This window comes from Amblyomma mixtum, chromosome 4 (genome assembly GCF_055824585.1).
Source record: "Amblyomma mixtum isolate Tamu chromosome 4, ASM5582458v1, whole genome shotgun sequence".
Taxonomy (NCBI): domain Eukaryota; kingdom Metazoa; phylum Arthropoda; class Arachnida; order Ixodida; family Ixodidae; genus Amblyomma; species Amblyomma mixtum.
The window spans coordinates 133,749,621-133,767,531 of record NC_143015.1 but is presented as its reverse complement, the minus strand read 5'-3'; the positions used below and the strand labels follow the sequence as shown (position 1 = coordinate 133,767,531).

The following is a 17,911-nucleotide window of genomic DNA, read 5'->3' as shown; positions in this document are numbered from 1 at the left end:
ACTAGGAAAATGTTGTCTTCACAGAGGAGTCCGCGGTTAGCACAAAATGGAACCAGCAACAGAAAGGTTACCAGCCAGACCTCATGATGTTAGTAATTTATCGTTGTTCATTTTTTTTCGATTTGTCTGTGTTTGGCTTACATCTACGAAAGTGTATGGCATTTGCTTCATGGGGTGACATGTGATTATGAATGTCAGCTGTCACTGTTCAAGAAATAGATGATGCAGCACAGGCGGGTAAAATGGTTCCTAAAAAGAATTACTTATACTTGGTAAAATTTTAAAGTTGCTTGCTGAGATTGTGGATGGATTATACTTCCATGTGAAGATGGGGTGTATTGTCGCTGTAATATTTTCTTTAGGTCTCGTTTAATATTTTCTAGGAGTCATTCACGCAATATATGTTGTTCATAAAATTTTCTTCCACTGTTGCAGGTTTGATCCACACTATGTTCAGAAGGTCAAGTCTAATGGCAGGACGAGCGTAAACATTTGGGGTGTAATAACAAAAGCCGGCCTTGGTCCACTCCGTCGTATATCGGGCCGCTTCTGTGCTGAATCATACCTGGAATTTATTAATGAGGAGCTTCTTCCCCATCTTCTGGACGGCGTTTTCTACGTTTTCTACCTGCAGCATGACCTGTCACCGGTGCATGCTGCACGCGCCGTGACTGAACATCTGGAAGTAGGCATCAGACGTTGTCTTGGCCTCCCCAGGTAGCGGACCTCAATATAATTGAAAATGTTTGGGGTATCCTCAAGTCCAACTTGTCAAAAATGAGTCTGCACGATGCACCGCCATACGACATGTGGGAAGCCGTGAAGAGTGCATGGGATGCCCTGAAGGATGACGTGGACCTTGTACCCGTACTCTTCGACTCGCTGCCTAGGCGCATCGCGGGTGTAGCTCCGTCCGGAGGAGAATTTCAGCGTTATTAACTTATAAGTCTGATGTGTGAGAGCCTTGAGTCAAGGTCCTGTTTCAGTTCTAAAATGCACCGAGGAAATAAAGGTTATTTAGGGAAAATACACAGAAGTGTTCAACTTCCGCGGATACATGCCGCTATGCCTTACTACCCCCTCCTCTCCTCAAAAAAAAAAAAACGTGCTTATACACCCTATGCTTCTGAATGCATTCATCGCTCCTAACCTGGCGACCACCATTTCCAGCTCAGGTGACGCATACAGGAAGCGGCAACCTTCTTGCAAAAAAAAGGAAAGCACAACCATTCGTGGCTCCGCCCCTGCCGTGGTCGCTCAGTGGTTACGGCGCTTAGCTGCTGACCCGAAAGACGCGGGTTCGATCCCGGCCGCGGCGGCTGCATTTCGATGAAGGTGAAATTCTAGAGGCCCGTGTACTGTGCGATGTCAGTGCACGTTAAAGAACCCCAGGTGGTCTAAATTACCGGAGCCCTTCACTACGGCGTCTCTCAAAACCTCTGTCGCTTTGGGACGTTAAATCCCAATAAACAAACAAACAAACAAACATTCGTGGCTCCGTGTCTTTGCTCGTCAAGTAGTCCAGAAGTGAGCGAGTAAACTGTAGTGAATTGAGACAAAAAGAAAGACAGCATAAGTGGCCTTGGTCCAGAGCCACAAAAACCTAAAAATGATAACTCGCAAGGAGGCACTCTCCGCGGAAGGGCACGTTTGAAAGCAGCGATGCCTTTTTATACCCTCGAGACACTGCAAGGCTGATTAAAGAGCTGGTTGGAACCTTTTTTATCGCAATCAAGGCAATGGCTTCAATGTGCTGCTATATTTCTTCCGTTTTATTTTTTCTTATCATAACTTTGCATCGCCAGGCTGCTTTCCCGTAGTAGGCAAAAAAAATAAAGAAATCACGTCTCATGCAGTCTCACATATTAATAACGCGCATGCGCTCTACGACTTGGCGGGATCATGCGACCTGATATTGTGGCGGGGCGTGTGTCCTCGTGCTGGGAACTGCGTAGCAGACGACGCACTGACTTCGTGGGCATGCGCGAACTCTCACCTTGTTGCACGCTTATCGCCGTTATAAGGCACTGACCAGCAGTTCGGTCGACGCACGCGCTATATTATTGAAAATCAGGGCGGCTGTACTACTTCGGTTACTTCCTGGAACAGCCTTTCTTTTCTCATTAAATCCGTAACTGTGGAAAACAGAGGAATGTCTGAAGAAGCGATTCTGGTATATAGCGGTCCCCGGACATTAACTCACAGAGCTACGAGAGCATTTAACTAGCCTGTTCAAGGCATTTTAATACAGCGTAAGATCTTCCCCGTGAACTGCATAGCTCGAAGTACCACTGCAGGCAGTGAGCCACAGATTGTGTGCGACCATTCAAATCAGCCATTTTTTTTTTTCGCACAAGCGTCACGATACCTTAGCACATAACACAGATTGAAGGAAGGTCGTAAGCAGTCTGGACGCCCTCAAGTTTGAACAGAAAAAGCTAAAGAGAGCTGTTGCCTAGTGAACGAATGAAAGCTTAATTCCTGTTTGAGGTGTACTAGAACCTAAAGCTAGTGAGCTGTGAGATGTTACGGATTAATCAGCTTGCTTCTGGAAGTGTTGTTCTGGGTTTTCATAAAATGTCGCTTTAAACTTCATAGCATTAGAGGCCCCATGGGGCCAGAATGCGCCGTCGGTCATAAAATTCGCCTCTCGGCTGGAGGGATGTGACGTCACTAGACGGGAGCATTTCCATTGGCTCTAATAAAAACGTCACCAGACGGGAAATGACATCACTTCCTGTAAAGGCATCAGCATTTACTAATGGTATCGCATTGCCTACATACAGGGTGTTTCGCCTTATGACGCGTTCACACTTGTCAAAAAAGCCGGAAAACGAAGTGTATTCACTTGGCAGAAAAAAATTAGGACCTGTTCTCATCTGTTGACACCCGGGCGAGGCGGAACAGGGGCGCCGCTGCTGTTTCTCGCTTTTCCGCACCACGTCGCCGCAAGTGGCGTACACAGATATAGCGAGAAAAGTGCATAAATTTACGCTGTCTACGTACCATAAGCGTATGCATGTTTAGATACACGAAATGCAGGCCAATTCCAACCTTTTTGTACAAAGTATGCTAGCAGACTCTCAACTATAAACTGAGCCTAGTGGCGCCATCTGGTTGTCAGGACGGGAACCATTGCTGTCAACAAACAGACTCTTCTGTTAAGCCTGGAAGCGGCAGAATCGTCGCTCTGAACTTCAAAAAAAAATGCAAATTTATCACTTATACGTTTTCTTATAGGCGAAGTGAGATGAAATGAAAGAGCGGTGCCCCATTTACGGCCAGTGAACTTACTGAAAAATGCAGCAACAACGAAGAATTCAGTGTGCGAAGCGAGGGGTCCTGCTTCGAAGGGCGCCGCTGTTTTCGTGGCCGCGGAATTTTTCCGGCGGCGTAAATAGGCCTGGACCGATCGGCCTCGCCGCGTTCTGCCCTCGTCGGTGTCAAAAGCACCCGAATCCCTTCACTCGCGGGATTTTTGGTGCAAGTGTGTACGGGCCTAAAGACCTTACACAGTTCTTGAAGATAGGCTTTTTATTGCGAAGCAATACTACTTTTGCTACCACCTAGCCCGTGCCGTGCCGCGGCCGCATAGCCACGCTTGACCTTTCGCGTGACCTCGCTGCGTGACGTCATACCATCTGTGTAAAAACGGGGCCCCATCTCACACCGTCGCCTTGCGCGGCGCATAGCCACGGCCGTGGCCTGACTCCCGCTCCTCTCACCAGGGGCGCTGCGCGCTATGTGACGTCATACCATCTGCTTAAAAACGGGGCCCCATCTCACGCCGTCGCCTTGCGCGGCGCATAGCTACGGCCTGACTCTCGCTGCTCTCACCAGGGGCGCTGCGCGCTATGTGACGTCATACCATCTGTGTAAAAACGGGGCCCCATCTCACACCGTCGCCTTGCGCGGCGCATAGCCACGGCCCGACTCCCGCTCCTCTCACCAGGGGCGCTGCGTGCTATGTGACGTCATACGATCTGTGTAAAAACGGGGCCCCATCTCACGCCGTTGCCTTGCGCGGCGCATAGCCACGGCCGCGAGCCATACTAGCAAAATCATAACCAGAGCATCACCACAAGCGGTACAATAGCAGAACCAAGTATTGCTGCAATTACCAGGCTTAACCAAGCTAAGCCACCGCCAATTTTTGAGTTATAGGAGCGGTTTTTTTTTGGCATACCATTGTCCACGGTGTATTACATAGAATAGAGCCAGCATGTGCTAACGAGCTCGCTGATTAACTAATATTTAATAGAGAGCTATCTGTTAGGCTCTTAATTACTGAGAGGCGTGTAGCCCACCGTAATTAATATTCATTACAGTTTTTAGAAGATTGAAAATGCTGTTACCCTCTGCGCGGTGTACCAACAAATCTGGGCCTTTTCGCCAAGTTACGTGCAGTGGAGATGTAGCTTTTGCGTGCAAGCTTATCGAAAGCGCATGTATTTTGGCACCTTGTTGTCAAAACTTGTTGGGCCACAGCGCCGAGGGTAACTATGTTATCTAAGTTCCAAGAAGTGATATGGATATTACTTACCATGGGCTACACGCTTTCAGTAATTAAGGAGCCTAACAGCAGTATTTAAAAGTTAGCTGTTCAAAATATTTAACCAGCCTGCTAGTTAGCACGGCATAGCTGTATCCTTAGACACCTGGCAATGCTATGCCGAAACAAAACGCGCTCTTGAAACTCAAAAAACCAGTTAAAAAAAATTGTGTAAAATCGTAAGTGAAACACCCGGCATAATAAATCAGGTGTCCTTGTGAATTTTTCATGTTCCTTCGCCGCTGCACATCCATGAGATTCATTCCTTTTTTTCATCTTTTCTTTATTCTTTCCTACCCTAAGCGCCGTGTAAAAGAAAAAAACTATACTCTGACCTAACTTACTACCCTTGCGTCTAATATCCTCCCTTTTGGCAGACAACAACCCCTTTCCTGTGACCGTTATGAATTGTGCAAATTTGCATTCCAGTTGCGGTTTCCTTCCGTCCTTCTTTGGCTCGTGCACGCAAAAAAAGAAACAAAAAACTGTACAATATTTCCAAGAAAGACTGTTCATTATTTGGCGAGTTAAGACGACAGGATTATCCAGATAATCAATGATCTTATCATTTGAAGGTTGCCTTGCGGTCTTCCACTACATTTTCGACCATGCGTACGACGAGCACTTAAAAGTATTCAAAATACTACAATTACCGGCGTTAAATGACCGATGGAGTAACTTACCTTTTCGTCCAGGGTATTTATCGCCGATTAGAATACAGTTTTCGCTAGCGTACAGGATGTAGTACACTGGCTTATAATCTGGTGGCCGCTTTCCACCACCTGTAAAAAATGGCAGCGGTTCAAACTGGCTTGAACCTAGTTATACGAGCGACTGCTGTGTTAAGCATGGTCTCCACTGTGTCAAACCAAATGTCAAGGTGAAGGTCAAAGATAAAGGTCAGGTACCCAATGATCATAATCACTTGATCACACGGTCATACTACCATAGCTTCGGCTGAGATCTGGGCGAGTTCGTATGCATTCATACTGGTGAACAGCGCAAAAAAAGCGGAAAAAGCTGATAGTCAGCGCTTGTCTTGTTGTTGTCCCGCCTTTTTTGCGCTGTTCAGCAGTATGAATGCATAGCTTGGGCCCTACCTCCCCGCGGTTAAGTTCGGTTTAGCCAGCCGTTCCATGAGCTCCTCTCCTCGGGCGACGCGTTTCGACATCGCCGCCGTAGACGAACCCTGTTACATTCATCCGCTCTTACCATACCCTCCCTATTAAGTGCAGTGTAACCACAATTGCTTATAGTTCCTATTACTTGCCGTAAAAAAAAAGTCTTCATCCATTCATCGTGCCATGAGAAATGAAAGCATATCGGTGAAGTATCGATCAACTCCTTTCTAATGGCATGCGTTTCGTCGGTCTACCCAAATGTTCGGAGTACTGGCCCAGCGAACCTTCTTTGCCCTTGATGTACCCAAGCAGCACAGGCAATCCATCCAATATTGCAAATGCATTGTTTCACTCTGGGTCTTTGCTGGACCGGCGTTTGCCAAAACGTTACTAATATTGGGCCAATTATTTGAGTTGCATGGGTAGTGTGTACCGGCCTATGTCATGCAATGGTGTTATAATGGACGACGGCAGAAAATTAGGCCCCCGTATCCAACCACTAAATACATAGCTGCATTTTCTTTTGATATCGGAGGATAGCGAATCATTTCAAGAAGGAGAAAATACTTACCTTCAGCCTTTACGTGAATGTATGCTTCATCTTGCTTTCGTGAGTAACTCAGTGTGATTTCAAGATCGTATGATCTGCAAGGTAATTTTACACACATTGTACGCTTTTCAAGCACGTGCCTGCCAGCAAAATATCTCGTTGCAAATTTTTATATTGACCCGATGAGGCTCGTTAGGAAAGATCTTAATTGGATGTGACATCAGTAAGGATGTATGCTGTTGGACATGGAAAAGAACAGCATCATTCACTGCTATGATAAGCAGTTCCTTCGAACCTTGAACCAACGTGCCTAAAAAAAATATACATTTACGTGTAACGGACTTTCTACCGTACTGGTTTCCTCTGTTCATGCGGTGTCTACCTTTGCCGCCCTTTTAGCTGCTTTGTTTTTTGTCAGGTTAGTGCAGTTTAGTCACTAGCTGCGTGCTTTGTAAACGGCCTGAATATACAGGGTGTACACGCTAACTTTAGCCAAGGGTTAAAAAATAAAATATTTAAGGTAGGCCAGGGAAACCACTTACATACGTCTACTAACAGGTTTGCGCATCATAGGCAATTTTTTGTTTTGCAATTTTTTAATTAGCAATTAAGATAATTTTTCTAAATTCGTAAATATTGACTTTAGGCAGAAAATGCGAATTGATAAGTTGGAGAGCACCTTCAGAAACCCCCATTCCATTTGTTTGCGGTCTAGAAAACCTCATCTGTATCTCTTTTCCGAGCTCCAAAGAAACCCCGTGAAATACAAAAAAAAAAAATCACGTGACGAACGCATTCGCGCGCCACGATTGTGATGCTCTCAACCGTGGCTTGAGTGAACGAAATCGGCTGCTGTCAAGGCGCGACGACCTCAATCCGCCGGCAGGCCGATATGTCAATGGTGGTTGCGGCGCCCGCGCTAGCCAGTCTACAAGCATGACGGCGCAAGTTGTGAACTATGAAATGGCCAAAGGCGACAAACACAAATGCGACCAGTTTTATTCGCCACTGAGCAGCAAAAGAAGATAGGCAAGTATTTTACTTATCTTTTTGCCTCTCAGTGGCGAATAAAACTGGTCGAATTTGTTTGTCACCTTCGGCCATCCATGTCATAGATTGCAACTTGCACCGTCACGCTTGCAGTCTGGCTCGCGCGGGGGCCGCAACCACCGTTGACATATCGGCCTGCCGGCGCACTGAGGTCGTCGCGCCTTGCCAGCAGCTGATTTCGTTCACTCAAGCCACGGTTGAGAGCAGCACAATCGTGGCGCGCGAATGCGTTCGTCACGTGATTTTTTTTTGTATTTCGCGGCCTTTCTTTGGAGCTCAAAAAAGAGATACAGATGAGGTTTTCTAGACCGCAAACAAATGGAATGGGGGTTTCTGAAGGTGGTCTCCAACTTTTCTATTCACATTTTCTGCCTAAAGTCAATATTTACGAATTTAGAAAAATTATCTTCATTGTTAATTAATCAATTGCAAAACAAAAAATGCCTATGATGCGCAAACCTGTTGGTAGATGTATGTAAGTGGTTTCCCTGGCCTACCTCAAATATTTTATTTTTTAACCCTTGGCTAAAGTTAGCGTGGACACGCTGTATACGCTTTCTGGACGTATATAAAGTTGTGCAGTAAGTACCATGTCGGAAAAAGAAGAAAAAACTTGTGGCGCAGGCGTTGCTTGCCCGCCTGGCACACAGAGGGCCTGGGTACGAACCGCCGGGTAATTTCTTTTTCGAATGGTCCTTTTCGTGCGGACTCACTTTGCCGACACGCTTTGCCGACACGCTTTGGCAACAAGTCCAGTACAGGCCACTCATGAGACAAGAAATGCTTTAACGTTAAAAAGTAAATCAAAGAGCCTGTATTCCGAAAGTTCCAGCGTGTTTCCTTCACTGTGTTAGTCCTTAATATGAAATCCCTAGCTGTTGATCGATCAATACTTTTTTTGTTTATGCCCGTAAAAGGCTTAGTCGCCAAGGATTATCGGCACAGCTGCTCAGCTGGCAGCATGTGAATGTAAAAGAAGCATTATGCCAGCTGTTTATGTTACACACTGTTCTTTGTGTAGCAAGAATTACATGCGTTCTGAGCGAATTAGAAAAAAAGAGGACTTAGAAAACAGTATTATACTGATAGGTTTCTACAAAACCGGATGCTGATTTAGGCGGATTCATGATTTCGAGGGCACCGCCTGATAGCATTGAAGAAGCTTCAGCCCAGTGACAAGTTATTAGCTAGCTACGACTCCAATTACTACTTTGGAAGAAAAAAACGCAGACTCCAGAAAAGTGCCGATTTAGTAAAGATGCGAAAACACCACACTGACTTCGACTGCCCGCCCTGGATGAGCATCGTCAGGTGACTGCTGATCTGACGCCGGAGATGACGTATAATCGTGCCCTAGTCGTCCGTATGTGGGAAGTAAACTTCGTGTTTTTGATCATTTTTACATGTTTTTTTTTCGACCATCTGATGTTCTTTAACGTACACTGACATCGCGCAGTACTCGAGCTCCTAGAATTTCGCCTCGATAGAAATTCGTCCACCGCGACCGGGATCAAACCCGCGTCTTCGGAGTCTGCACCCGAGCGCCATAGCCACTGAGCCATAGCGGCCGCTGGTCCCAATGTGGGAGCTGAACAGTCGGAGACAGAAAAGCATCATGCAATGAACGCAATATCTTAGGGCTAAATTGTCGCCCTATTGAAATGGTTTCCTCATATGACTTTTAGGGTTTATCTCACCGTACGTCAGGAGCCGAGTTTTACATGATGCGTCCTGCTCTCGCTTTTGCCAAACACATACCTGTTGTCTTTATACCAAGCGACAAAATGTTGAAAGTGAATCAAATAAGACCTCCGTTCATACTACTTACCTGTATAACTTCTTTCCCTGGAAAGAAAATACGTATTCATATTTAGTACTGTGTATCGGTCAAGCATTGAAGCAACCTTTAAAAACCAACATTGCCATACCGGTAGTAACCTATGGGGTGGAAGCGTGGAGGCTAAAGAAAAGCGTTCATTTTAACCTAAGGGCATTGCAGCGAGCTATGGAAAGAAAATTGATAGGAGTAACGTTAAGAGACCGGAAGCGGGCGGAACGGGTGAGAGAATAAACGCGAGTCCATGACATCCTGGTCGAAATCAGCAGGAAGAAATGGGCTTGGGCAAGGCATGTAATGCGAAGGCAAGATAACCGCTGGTCCATAACCATAACGGAGGCGATTCCAAGAGAAGGCAAGCGTAGTAGGGGGCGGCAGAAAATTGGGTGGGCTGATTAGACTAAGAAGTTGTGGGAATACGGTGGCCACAACTGGCAATGGACCGGGTTAATTAATTAGACTAGCCCGGCTAGCCGACTAGCCCAACAACGTACGCTCTTAATTAGAGAGACCTGGGAGAGACCTTTCCACTGTAGTGGGCGTAGTCAGGCTGCTGATGATGATGGTTCCCATAAGTCTTTTTGCTGCTTCCTTACGCTCAAAGCCGCAGGCACACGCTTTATTATTTTCTAGGAAGAAGTGGCCTTGGGCAGGGCAGGTAATGCGAAGGCAGATAACCGCTGGTCCTTAAGGGTAGCGGAATGGATTCCAAGAGAAGGCAAGCGTAGCAGGGGGCGGCAGAAAATTAGGTGGGCGGATGAGATTAAGAACTTTGAGGGAATATAGTCGCCGAGGCTGGCGTAGGACGGGTTAATTGGAGAGACATGGGAGAGGCCTTTGCCCTGCAGTGGGTGTAGTCAGGCTGATGATGATGATGATGATATCAGCTACGCGCAACTGCTGCCACTTTGTTCCAGATTGTTGTAGTTGCTGTCTCCCCTTATCTCAATGGTTCCTCAGGACCTTTAAATTGTGCAAGACCGAGAGCGGCGGCCATTTTATTCGCCGACCGCCGAGCACGCGTTTTGCTGCGCCGCCGCTGTAACATTCAATTCTTTGTAGACGCAGGTCTGCCAAACAAACAGCTTATTTAGAAGCCCTTTCGCTGTCTTCCTGACCACTGTACTGCCGTAACGCGACAATATACACCTTTTATCGCCCACAATTCGATGCATGAAAAGCCGTCTAGAAATGATGAAATGTTTTCTAAAGACGTTCCTGGCCTGCAGTTGAGGTGATTTACGGCGTTTTGAGGAACTGGGGAACGATCTTCAAAGGGTCACTCTGCGGTTGTTCTCTAACCTGTAGGCATGCTAGTTAAGAAAAATGAAAATGTCGCGATCATGCAAGCACGTCGGCAAGGTTAACCCGGCAACGCATAGTTGGCTACCGGTGCCAGGCATTAAGGACTGCTAAGACGCTGAAGCATTCGCCGTCTTCCTGACTTCCTTCCGACGCCCCATGAATAACAGTAAAATTTAATTTTAGCTGCGTTGAATGGAGTCTCAAAAAATTTTCAAAAAGCTTATTAGGTTGTCAGCTTTTGTTTATTAGTGTAGATTTTCACATCTTGTTTTGAGAGAGTGATCTACAGACTTGGGGAAAAACCTGAGACGATACTCACCTTATTTAACATTTGGAACTGCACATTTCGGTAGAAGGTGTTGCCATGTTCACGTTTATACTTAGATTTGAAGCAGCTGAACGGATATTGTTTGGTCATATAGCCAGACATCGATTTTTGGTAAATGTCATCGGTGCTTTTAAACCACTGCGAAGAAAGAGCAATAGTTTTTAATTTCAGAAATAATTGCTGCTTGGAGAACAGGAGGAATTGATTGACCAACGCAGACCGCGTTAGGAAGTAGGGCACTGAAATGGTATCACGATGACCTACCGCTCTTGTTTTGAATCAGCTCCATTTTAACCCGGAAATCAATGACAAGCATATGCTATAAATTGTGCAAAGGCGAACCTTTCGTTCATGCGCGCACAGTAATAACTAAACGTCACAGTAAACAACAATCCTCAGTTCCCGGCATATTTCTCGAATCTGTGTTAAGTATCAGCTCCCTGAAATATTGTACGGCTGCAGTAAGGGCAGCCAGAAAAACTGACCCCCCCCCCCCCCTCCTTAGCCTTGCTGTAAAAGAAAAAGAAAAATTTTAAAGGCTAACGCTGCATCCGATCGTGGTGGAAAATTTTTCAAAGTATACCACTCTCATTTTGGGCCCATGTTGAAAGGTTTATTTTTTTAGCCTCCTGGGAATCAGCCAAAATTTGATGAGTTAGAAATAAATTATGTAAAGAGCCGTTTTCCAGAAAAAATAAGCTCGATTTTTGCAGTGCTGCAAAGTAAGTATCTTGAACCATTCAAGACTGCAAACTGGGAACATTTATCTGGCGATATCTTTGACTGGTAATTGCAGAGCTAGTGAGCTAACCTAAACCGATCTTTTGTCGGCATGTTCTTATCATTAATGTGTGGAAGCGCTTTCCAAAAATTGGCTGTGGTTTAGTCTGTTTAAACCTGGAGTAACGCGAGACCTGGAGTGGTTTCACTATCAGCGGCTAGGCGTGCCTTCCAAACCGCGTTGTTGTTACGCCGCCTATCAAGGCGTATCGCACGCTCTTCCTCCGTCTCATCGGCTCGCCGTCTCCTCTTGGTCTCGTTCCAAAGCCGAGCCCTGGCTTCTTTCGGAGCCGCCGGGCTCAGCTCGTCCTCTGCTCTGCTCTACATCTTTGCCCCGGCGGCTCATTGTTGGTGTTGCGACTGAGAAAAGGATGAAAAGGAAAGTGCACGGGCCTGCCAACTGGCTCCAGCCGAGCGACCACCGCTGCCACGTGCAGATAGAGAGAATAAAAAGATCAGAAGAAAGACAAAAAGAAAAGAAAAGACGCCCGTCGCAGCACCAACCGCGTCCGCCGAAGCGGACACTGGCTGAAAAAACAGATAAGCGGCCGTAGCCGCGCTTCGTCACCACCTGTTGTTGTTGTTGTGACTAAGAGAAGGATGAAAAGGAAATTGCACGGGCCTGCCAATTGGCTGCAGCCGAGCCACCACCGCTGCCACGTGCAGATAGAGGAGAGTAAAAGATCAGAACAAAGAGAAAAAGGAAAGAAAAGACGCGCGGCGTTGCAGCAACTGCGTCCGCCGGAGCGGACGCTGCTGAAAAAAGATATGCGGCCGATCCCGCTCTCGCCGAAGCGAGAACAGATACTCACCTGTTGTTGTTGTGAATAAGAAAAGGATGAAAAGGAAATTGCACGGGCCTGCTTACTGGCTCGAGCCGAGCCACCACCGCTGCCACGTGCAGACAGAGGAGAGTTAAGAGATCAGAGGAAATAGAAAAAGGAAAGACAAGACACGCGTTGCAGCAACAACTGCGTCCGCCGGAGCGGACGCTGCTCAAAAAACAGATAAGCGGCCGAAGCCGCGCTCGCGGAAGCGAGAACAGATACGACAGATACTCCCCTGTCCAAGCCGCCTACTTAACCCAAATTCAGAACGCCACTAGCTCCGATTCCCTTCACCTCAAACGTAAGACAGCCTCCCGCCAGGCAGCGAAGGAACACGGTTCAGGCTCGGCAGCTGTTGGGTCGGTGCGGCCTCTCGCTGGGGTTGCGCTGGCTCCCGGCCAGAGCTAGACCGCTCCCCCGTAAATAAATAGAACAACATGGCTAGCACATCTAATAGGAATGATAAAAACCTTGAAAAATTCCAAATCATTCAATGGAACTGCAGGGGTTTCAGGGCTTGGAAAAAACGGTCACACCTCCAGCTCTACCTGCAGTCCCTAGGTGACATGCCGGCACTCGTTGCCCTGCAGGAGCCCGGCATAGATGCTAAATTATCAGGCTACAGCACCTTTCAGGGGGGCCCCTCTACGTGCATCCTGGTGAATAAGGCTTACACCGGGGTTCAGGTCGACTTAGACTTGAGTACCGAGCAAGAATATACAATGGTCCGGGTACTGCCTCTCAGACGCCGCGACCCGTCAATACATATCCTCAACATATACTGCCCTCCGCATAAGCCGCGCGTAACTTTTAATGAAATCTTCCTTCGCGCGATAAAAATGGCAGCCAAAGAGCCTCTAGTGATCGTTGGAGACTTCAATGCTCCCAGCCTTCATTGGGGCTACCACTTCGAACAGGCAAGAGGACGTAAGCTGGCGGAGCTCATCTCCACACTCAGCCTCACGTTGCTCACGGACCCGGCGTATCCCACCCGAGTGGGGAATTCGGTAACCCGCGACACGTGTCCAGACCTTTCTCTCGTCAAAAATGCTAGAGCGGCTGCTTGGGAGAACTTGGGAGATTCTCTAGGCAGCGATTACCTCCTTCTCCGGATTACACTCATGGCGAAGGCAGCGCGCAAAAAATGGGGTCAGGCCAAGCTGACAGATTGGCACAAATTCCGAAATCACACTATCCCTCCCGTACTATTTTCCAGCGGCTACGCGGAGTGGGCTAACCACATATACAACATTCAGAAACAACACGTCACAACACTACAAACCACCGAAGAGATCCCCGCAGTGGACACCCACCTCCTGCATTTGTGGGAGGCGCGCCGGAGCTTAACTAAACGGTGGAAAAAGCAGAAAACTAATCGCAAATTACGCGACCGCATAGTCAAACTCACAGAGCAAGCTGCAGCGTATGCTGCCGAACTCTCAGATTCAAATTGGATAGCACGCTGCGACGCCGCAGCTAATCAGATGAGCTCGAAGGGGACGTGGCGTCTCTTTCGCAGTCTAATCGACCCCTCTCAAACGAGAGGGGAGACGCAAAAGCAGCTCCGGCGGGCTCTGCAAGGGTATCAAGGTACGACGGCGCAACTTGCGGACACTCTGTGCGACAGATATCTTTGTCGTACGGAGGACCCGCCTGGGCCTGAGTACATGTACTCTGGCAGGCCTAATGAAACACTTGATGCCCCTTTTGAGTTGCACGACCTTAAGGCGGCCTTAGCAAAAATGCGCCGGGGTACGGCTCCGGGACGGGATCACATAACAGTGAACCTGTTGGCGAACCTACCGGACTCAGCCTACCTCCATTTATTAGAATACATCAACCAGATCTGGGACGGTCGTCCACTCCCTCCCGAGTGGAAAACGCCACTTGTGACGTTTATCCCTAAAACAGGTAAGGCCGTGAATACGGACAACCTGAGGCCCATATCACTGACCTCATGTGCGGGCAAGCTTATGGAGACGATGGTTCGGGATCGCCTTTCTCCATACCTGGAGAGTAAGGGCTTCTTTGCAGTTACCATGTTCGGGTTTCGCCCCCACACGTCTGCACAGGATGTCCTTCTCCAGCTGCACAGGGATGTAATACGACCCACAACTATGCAACACAATGACAAAGCCATCCTCGCCCTTGATCTGAAAGGAGCTTTCGACAATGTTAAACACGGAAGCATCCTGGCCAACTTGAGTTCTACCGATTGTGGGGCTAGGGCCTACGCGTATGTAAGAAATTTCTTGACTAATCGCCAGGCCTTTCTTCGGATTGAGGGCGAGGAATACGGCCCTTACATGATGGGAACACGGGGTACACCTCAGGGAGCGGTGTTATCACCGCTCCTGTTCAACATAGCTATGATGCACCTCCCAAGCCAACTGGCCCGGGTGGAAGGCATTCAACACGCGTTGTATGCAGATGACATTACAATTTGGACCACTGAGGGGTGCCTTGGGGACATGGAGGCCCGCCTTCAGCAGGCCGCTTCCATAGTCGATGCGTATGCTATTGACTGTGGGCTCCAATGTGCTCCAGCGAAATCAGAGCTTTTGCATGTCAGAGCGAACCCAAAGGATAGGACAGCAATTCATATCTCTCTGTCAGGAGGTCCTATTAGAGAGGTGGAGGAGCTCCGTATTCTGGGCCTTTTCATTCACCACAGACTCAGACCGGACTCCACCATTCTCAAACTCAAGAGAGTAGGCGAACAGGTAGGGCGCATGATCCGCCGCGTTTCCAACAAGCGGGCGGTCTGCGGGGCAGGGACGCGCTTCGGCTCGTCTATGCCTTCGTGACTAGCCGGATCCTCTACGCCGTGCCATATCTCCGCACTACTAAGCAAGACGAGGCGCGAATAGACGCTGTCATCCGCAAGGCAACTAAGCGAGCCCTGGATCTCCCGGTGACTACCTCTAATGCCAAACTCAAGGCATTGGGGGTGCTAAACTCCTACCAGGAGCTGCGGGAGGCCCACCTCGTGAACCAATACACGCGGCTCATGCAGACGGCCCCTGGGCGCCGCCTGCTAAACCGCTTACACATCCAACACGACTGCACTCCAGAGGAGGCGGAGCGTATCCCAGTACTGTGGCGCCATATGCTCTGGGTCTCCCCGCTCCCCCGTAACATGGACACCGACATGCACGTAAACAGGCGACAAGCGCGGGCTCGGGCTCTTGAGAGACAACACGGCTCCCGACCCGGTGTATATTATGTAGACGTAGCAGGCCCATCGCCCACGGGATTTTACACGGCCGCTGTCGTTCACCAGGAAATGCACGTTGATGGACTCTCTTTTCGAGCCCCGAATTCAATGCGAGCCGAGGAAGTAGCGATAGCGCTTGCTGCCGCCCACGCCAATTCGAGAATCATCATTACGGACTCCCGAAAAGCATGTGATCATTACTTGGCAGGGGAGATCTCCCCCTTAGCTGCTTGCATTCTAAGACGGACTGCCACTGATCCAACACCCAAAAGAATCATTTGGGCTCCTGGCCACCAGGGCTTACGAGGTAATGAGGCCGCTGACGCGGCTGCCCGAGCGCTTACTCACCGGGCTCCTCATCCCAGCTCTTCTGGCTCGGAGACTAACCAGCCGCTGCTGCGATTCAAGGAAATTATAACGCATTATAGCGACATCCACCGCCTTTTCCCGGCCCCTGCAAAGGGGCTGAGTAAGACGGAGGAGCGAACTTTAAGGCGCCTGCAGACAGGTACTCTACTCTGTCCTGCAATCTTAAAGCATTACGATCCTAACACGGATGGGCGATGCCCACACTGTGGGGAGACCTGTGATATCTTCCACATGGTGTGGGCATGTACTCAAAATCCCCACCTCCCCCCTTCCCCTACCCCTTCCAGAGAGGCATGGGAGACTGCCCTTCTCAACTGCTCCTCGCTTGAGTCCCAAAGGGCTCTGGTGAAACGGGCTAGAGACGGGGCATTGTCATGCGGTGTCCCGGACTAGGGACGCCGACCATGTAGCGTGGCCACTCTGTGGCTCCCAAACTCTATTTCAGAAATTAAAAGTTTTCACCACCACCACCTCTCCCCCTCTCCACTCCGCCCCTACCCTCACTCGACGCGGCGCATGCGCACAGCTGTTGCAGCTTGGTTTCGCCGGCGCGCCGTGCCGCCGGCAGCAGCAGCTGCTCCGCACCACGTGTCCAACCCACGTGACCAACAACGCCGCACGAAGCTCAAGGGGTGCCACGTTGACCGCTCGAAGAGCTGGCGTAGTGTAGCTCTCGCTACAAAAATGAAAAGCCAGAAGGCCTCATGAAGCAAGCAACCCTCAAAAGGACACATTCAAGAAGCCATTCGTCAAAGCAGGTACTATTGTAATACAGTCAAACTCTGATAACTCGAACACAGATATAACGATTTAGTCGACATATTGAACAAACATACCATTCCCCTGCAAATACTTTGTATAAGTCCAGGAATGTCACGTGGTATATCCTACTTCATTTTTGCCTTTCGTTGGATACATCGAACTCAGCGCCAGGAAGGCTACAGCAGCCGACTTGTTCAGAGTCTCCTAATAATCTCCGCACGGGAGCCAATCGGAAAGTTCCACTCTTTTAAGCCAATCAGATGATCGCCGCCGCATGGAAATATGTGAAGCAGGACAGAGTGGCCGAATGTTTTCGTATGGCAGGCCTTCAGTGGCAGGAGGCGGTTGTCCGGAAGCGTATTGACGACTAGGGAGATATGCACGACGCGTTTCGTGACTTGCCCTGTTTTCCGGGGGCCGTATTTCCAAAGTGACAGAAGAGAATTTGCTTAACGCTGACAGATAAGTTCACGCTGTAGCCAACCTCGCTGACGAGGACATTGTGACGGGAATTACTGGTACTCAGGCGACGACGATCGTTGTTGTCGCCAGGAGGAAACTCGCGTGCACAGCTGCTAAGCTGGCATCAGCGTTTAGCTTTATTCGGCGTTGTTGCTGCGAGAGGAAGCGTACCGGGCTCTCGCACATAAATCGAGACCAGAGCTTCCGCGTTATTACCTAAAGAAGAAGCAGTTAGAACAAGTGATATTTTTTCGTGAAATAAAGCCTGCCTTCACGTTAACTGCCTAACTTTGCGGTTCTTGGCTGGCCCAGTAAATAAACTTGTGTTCGTAACCAAGTTGAACGAACGCGAAATCAACGAGATATTTTTCATGAAAAATACAGTTCTTCGTCAGCACTCTAAGAGAAAGCTCGCAGAACAAAAAAACTATTTTTCGCGAGTATTTTACCTCGAATTTATGTGTTCGCGCTCATGCGTTTCAAGAGTACAACAGTAGCACTCAGTCAAACAATGTTTTGACAATGTAATTGTTCGGCTCATGAAACATGAAAAAAATGACAAAGTAGGCCTTAATAGGCCGAAGAGTAGATGAACCCAGCCCATGTTTAGTGAATGTAGGCTTGAGTTCAGAAAAGTGACGACGAGATTCTTAGGAGAACAACTTCAGCAAAAAGCGCAGAATGCAATGCTCACCTGTTCTGGTCTCAGTTGCCTGGGATCTTTATATATATTTGGTACCAGAAAGTGATT

General features: G+C 48.4%; 1 protein-coding gene across 1 annotated transcript in view; it reads right to left on the bottom strand.

Moving 5' to 3' along the window:
* The window catches only part of LOC149348282 (uncharacterized), a 39,155-nt gene that overhangs the window by 4,267 nt on the left and 16,977 nt on the right, over positions 1 to 17,911 (bottom strand). Inside the window, exons 4-8 of the mRNA XM_089585788.1 lie at positions 17,855 to 17,880; positions 10,735 to 10,881; positions 9,102 to 9,118; positions 6,245 to 6,318; positions 5,236 to 5,334 (exon numbers count right to left, since the gene is read on the bottom strand). Coding sequence (XP_089441914.1) covers positions 5,236 to 5,334; positions 6,245 to 6,318; positions 9,102 to 9,118; positions 10,735 to 10,881; positions 17,855 to 17,880 — 363 coding nt within the window. The remainder of the gene's footprint in view (positions 1 to 5,235; positions 5,335 to 6,244; positions 6,319 to 9,101; positions 9,119 to 10,734; positions 10,882 to 17,854; positions 17,881 to 17,911) is intronic.